Below are 5,900 nucleotides of genomic sequence, written 5' to 3' on the forward strand. Positions count from 1 at the left end.
CTGAGTGCAAATATGGGTTAAGTATTTACACCAAAATGTTCCAAACATTAAAACAGCTCTAGTACCGAATGCAGTGGGCTTAACTTGAGTCCCACGACCCTCTGGAGTTCCTCTATTGTCTGTTTACAGGAAATTGGAATGTCTCACATTAATGTTTTTTAGGTGAGGAGGCAGAGGAAATGTCCTGCCAAACAATCTACCGTGATAGATGAGTTCTGCGTTGACAGAATAGAAGCTCAAGCTTCCAATCTTATTTGTTTAAAACAAAAATTGAAAATTTCTCCAAATCAAAACTTGGCACAAAACTAGGTTGCATGTGCAATTCTTTATTTGTTAAAGACTTGGCTGGCAAAAACCTACATAGTTCAGAAACCCTCTTTGGAAACTGGAAAGCAAATAAAATTCCTTATATAGCCCATCACTTGAAATGATCAGACATCCTTCAGAAAAAAATAAAAAATAAAATAACCTTTTTTACACTCTAGTGTGTCCCACACGGACAGCTATCATGTCGTAGCTCGAGGCCATACCCTCCCACTTCCTGTGGGCTCGTCAGATATGATCTCTTCATAAGTACACTCTTTTAAAGTGCAGACATACAGTTCTTGCATGTAAGAACTATTGCAGATAACAGCATGTTGTAAACAGAGGCAGGTTTAGTTTGAGTTGCCCCCAGCTGCCATTATGTAGCCAGAGGGCTGTGGGCTTCCAGCCAACCCTCCAAAAGAAACATAACAGACTCACTTGCCAGGGGATTGACATGAATAAGCCAACAAGTCAAACAAAAAAGCTTTCCTAGGTTTCACACCTTTGAGATTGCAGTAGAAAGGGGGTCCTGAAATGCATCCCATGTCACTTAGTGTGGTTATATGTTGGTGCCCTTTTCTTTGGATAGTTTTTGTTCTTTTGGGGATGGCTAAGTGTTCCCACAAGAGGATGAAATGTGCTTTTTGGGTTTTCTTATCTTTCATGGAGCATTGAAACGCATCGAAAAGCATTTGATGTGTCTGCAGGTTCTGCAGAATTACAAAGCCCAAAGCCTACACCTAAACAGTGATTATCTCTCACAGAAGATGCTGCTCTCGACCCCGTCTGAAATGCCTCATTGTTAGAAACCAAACCAATCAGCACAGGCTGAATGTTCTTGGGAGGGGGGTTTAAAAGGACAGGGGCTACATTGCTTTTTTAAAAGGTGGCAAATCATTGCCCTTTTTTTTTCTCAAATGCTCTCACGCCTTCCCGAAGTTTTGATGAAATGTCTGTGACACGTTTAGGTCAAAACACAACAGAGGTACAACACAAAAGCTCCTTTTTAACGCTCGTCTTCACAGCTGACTTTTAGAGGGTGGAGTCGGGGTGGAGTGATACCAGTCACTTTTCCACAGTAGTCACTACAAACACCCAAATTAACTCCCTCAACCACAGGCCGGGCTGGTATTTAAAGGCAAATAATTACATTTTCTTTAACCGAAACCAGGTACTTTATTTTCTAAACTCAACAATGCAGCTCTGGTCCGTAAGTGAAGTCAAAGAAAAATAGATAAAAGAAAAGAAAAAAGAGAAACAGCTGCAAAGGAATTAAGAAGTTCAATCCATGTTATCAAAGGTAAAACAGTTTCCTGCTGTTCCTTGGTTGGTTAGGCCGGCGCTTACGTGACCCCAATTTCTTTTAAGCATGTGTCTCAGTAGTGAAAACTGAAACTAAACATGTGAGGTACTGTAGGCATTGTGGCCTGTTGACAATATCTGCATGCATTCAGTAAAACATAAAGTACCTATGTGCAGATCATTGATGCACATTTTTCTGCATATCCATAAACATAAAACACGCTATGGATCGCTGGGATGATACCTCTTCTAGACAACTCTCAACGTGAAATAATGTTAATGAACATGTTATGGCTTTTAACAATAGGAGAGTGGAAGTGAAACAGCTTTAATGATTATGGAAGTACGCTTATAGGTTTCCTGTGAAGTCTCTGATCATGAGGACTGCCAAAGCAACTGGAACCTTTCATGTGACCAGTTTCACACCATTTTACTTTTATGCTAAGTGCCACATAAGTAAATGCAATTGTATATACTCGTAGTTGATTTTTAGTTCATGTTTTGTGAAGAAAAAAACATTCCTGAGTACATAAATAAGGCTTTTGAGGAGAAACAAAGTTTTACCAGCGAACGGCTCAAGAAAATGGCACATACGGTAATTGTATCTGAATGCAGGTGACGACCTGATGGATTCCTCTTAACTTCTCGCTTTTCATTACGAACCAGATTTCACAGAGGTTTATACAGACAGCAGTAAAGCAATAGAGAAAATCTAATTGAACGTTATATATGATGCATGTATAATTCATTTCTACTACTTCGTCGCATATGATGATAAATGTGAGTTAATATTCACAATTACATACTTCCACCAGCAGCTGATTTAATATTGAGAGCTTCTCTCAGTGCTGCTCTTTTTATGTGTGCTGAAAATAACAAACAAACCAAAAAAAAGGGAAATTTGAGTGATTGTCATAAACACACATGACACAATGTCATATTTCATCACAGCAGCAGACCACAGATGTTTGCTGAAATGCTAATGTGTCGACCTTGGGATCTGTGCAGATGAAAACGCTGCACGAGGTCCAGTGGGACCTCACCTGAAACAAAATGATTATACCCCTATCTCCATGCAAATACTGTACCATCTGAGGAAAATGCTCAGAAAAAATCCCCCAAAGTTACTGACTGACTGCGAGGCGTGTGATCATCAGTTTCCTATGACTTGCAGAAAGGGAAATATGATGTGTAGCAGTTAAAAACAAATTCAAAGCCTACTTCAATTTCCGTTTCAGTCCCTGTATGCGAGCATACTGCAAAGAGCATTCATTGTTTGACAGCAACATTTAAAATATCAGGGCCATCTCAACATATGCTTTTATTTTGTGTTGCAGTCTGATCTGTTACAATTTCAATATTATCCAGTGATATTAACTCAGATCATTTCATTATGCTCCTCCATCATCATAAACACTGAAACGGTGTCATCTGGCTACAGTTAATATTTAAGAACGGCTCATTCAGTGGGAAGTCTCAAACACGCTTATAGCCTGTGGCTCAACCTGCAAGATGAACTTTTCAGTGAGCAGAAGTATTGAAAATAAAGAGAAAGCTAAATGGCCAGCGTGGTTGAAACAGAGATTGACACAACAGGAAATGAAGCTAATGTCAAGGGAGCTGCCCGTGAGGCATATCAGAAGTGACGGCGTTAATTCCACGGCAGCCAACAAGTGCCTCTACAAAAATCTTACCAGTTTAACATGAAGAGCTGCAAGTTCTCCAGGGTATAAATGACTTTCCAACTGCCTTTGCAGCAGAAAACAATGGCAGAGTTCAGGGTGCAGCAGTGTCTGCTCAGAATACATAAACACCACTCCTATTTTTCTAAAATTCTCGACTTGAAATCATTGAGTAGCACTGTAAACACATTTCCATAAAAGGCTTAAAGGCCAACCACAACCCTTCATTGAAAAAAAGAGCTTTACTCTTCAAATATATAGATTTATTTCCATAAGTCTTCATACAAACATCTTCTTTTCATATAAACGGTTGAGACTGGTGAATTATTAAAGGTGCACAGACATGGCTATGAACAGAGTCCACAGGTAAAGCTGTGAGATGACTGGATATAAAGCAACAGATCGGAGACAACAATAATCAAAGCTACAGGTTGTCTCTCTTCCACTCTCTAATAGTCTCCAACACCTGAGTTTTACTGGGGAAAGCACTTTCAGAAGTCTTGTCGGGTAAAAGTACGAGGAAGGTTTTTTCTCTCAACTTGTGCAAAGATTCATTGGATTAGAAAAATAATTATAAGCAATAACATTTCCACTTCTTCCCTACATGATTAGACTGCAGCTGCAGGCCTGATGCACACATAATCACCACAGTAAGTCACTTTCTGGACTGAAAACATAAATTGTCTTTGTCTTATAAAAGAGAGGAGGGAAATGTTTCATCAATTCAAATTAGTGTGCAGAAGTTTTGGCTCAACCCGTGCGGTGTTCTTTGCCAATGCACTTGAGAATGGAGCACATGTTACCTCAGATACCAGAGGCCCTCTTCTCCTTTTTTAAAGGATAAACTTTAAACACCCTGTGAAAAATGCACATTTGTTGGCAGAGGGGAACATCCACACATGCTCAGGGACAAAAGCTCTTAACTGGCTTATTAGAGGTGGCAGCTGTCTCTTCTAAACATGCATGGATCCTTTCGAGCAGAAAACTGTGCGTTTCCATCCAACATCCCCCCGAACTTCAACCTCAAGAAAATCCCCCACCATCATCAATTCACGAAAAAATCCTCCTTAATTTCGTGCGTGGAGTTCAAATGGTTGGCCAGCTCCTGCGTCACGGCAACTTTCCCGATCTGGTCGTTCCTCCTCTTCTCCATGATCACGTCCTCCAGGCTCTGAAACTCCAGGACGTGGCTCTTCTTTTCCGAAAAGATCAGTTTCAACCTGTACGGTTGCTTCCCGATCCGTATCTCCCCTCCGATTTTGAACTCCCTCTTGCCGAAGCGGCACCATGCGGCGAAGCACTCGGAGTTCCTCCAGCAGAGCTCCCTGTCCCGCGCGCCCACCTGATCCAGGGCGTTACGCACCACCACGTCCGGCGGCAGCGCGCGGAACCGGTACAGCGCGTTCACCACGCGGCCCGTCTTGCCCCGACTCACGTCGGTCACGAAGTTGTTCTTGACCTCGCCCCGGTGCAGGTGCACCACCTGGAAGTCCCCGACGTACACGGCCCAGTGCGGGTACTGTCCTGCGGCCACGAACTCCAGCAGGTCCCCCGGGCCGCACCTGTTCAGCAGAGTTTCTGCGGACAGAGCCGCCGGAGCGGCCGCGCAGCCGGAGCCGCGCTCGTACACGCACTCCTCCCGGTAGAACACGGCGCAGGACAGCTCGTCCCGGGGGTCGAACGGCTTATTGTCTTCGTGCGTCGTCGCCGGCTTGTCCTCCGAGGACGGGAAGGGGTCCAGGTTGTGGTTGTCGTCCTGGTCGTCGTCGTCGTTGCTGGAGAAGATGTAGGACACGCCGATGCGCGTCCCGTCGCCTCCATCGGGGTCGAACCCGTTGGGGTCCGACGTGGGCACCTCTGCGTAATTTAGATGCGTTAGTTTCTCCACCTGGTTCCCCATCAATGTGGAGACAGGATTTTTATTTCTCAAAATGAAAAGATGATATAAATAAAAGAAGCAGCCCAGAAACAGGATCCACCTGTTCCCAGAGAGGCGGAAGGAGGCGCGCACTTGGCGCTGCGTCTCAACTAAATCCAAAGCGGCGAAGAAGGGCACCAATAATCCATGTCCAGCTGTAGGTACGCGTTCTCCAACTGGGTGTGCAGACCTGCCAGGAAAGAAACAAGGTCGTAGCTTAAGACGGTGCGTTCAGGGGGAAATTAAAACCCACACACCTGCAAGTTTAATGACGCCGGCTTAAGCCTGAATTATGGTTGTGCGTTAAATCGACGCAGACCCTACGGCGTAGCCTACGGCGTACGGTCTGCGTCGGTGTAACGCGGGACCATAAATCAGCCTTCACATTCACAACAGGTGTGACCAGGCGCTCAACACAACTCACAGCGCTCACTTGCTTACTTTTCATTTTCTTTACACCAAATCATCACTGACAGTCATATACCCAGCTAGACACAACGTGATCAGTCTCACCGGTACTCCAGAATAACTTTAGTTTTTCTGAAATTGTGCAGTAAACTCACCAGCAGCAGAGCGGCTGCGCTGCGGCTTCCTGTCTCTGTGTGTGTGTCTTGTTGCGGCTCCAGTAACGAGGCTGCTGTCCTTCCTGTGAGGCTCCGCGGTTTATCCTGCTGTAGAGACGCGCTGTTGTA

At 44.3% G+C, this 5,900-nt stretch overlaps 1 protein-coding gene across 1 annotated transcript; it reads right to left on the reverse strand.

Moving 5' to 3' along the window:
- Positions 1-3,514: 3,514 nt before the first annotated feature.
- lratd2b (LRAT domain containing 2b) lies at positions 3,515-5,209 on the reverse strand. The gene has a single exon (XM_061718264.1). It carries the CDS (start codon positions 5,188-5,190, stop codon positions 4,336-4,338), a length of 855 nt encoding a protein of 284 aa, XP_061574248.1. The 5' UTR covers positions 5,191-5,209; the 3' UTR covers positions 3,515-4,335.
- Between the last annotated feature and the right edge of the window lie 691 nt (positions 5,210-5,900).

This window comes from Cololabis saira, chromosome 3, assembly GCF_033807715.1.
Source record: "Cololabis saira isolate AMF1-May2022 chromosome 3, fColSai1.1, whole genome shotgun sequence".
NCBI lineage: Eukaryota > Metazoa > Chordata > Actinopteri > Beloniformes > Belonidae > Cololabis > Cololabis saira.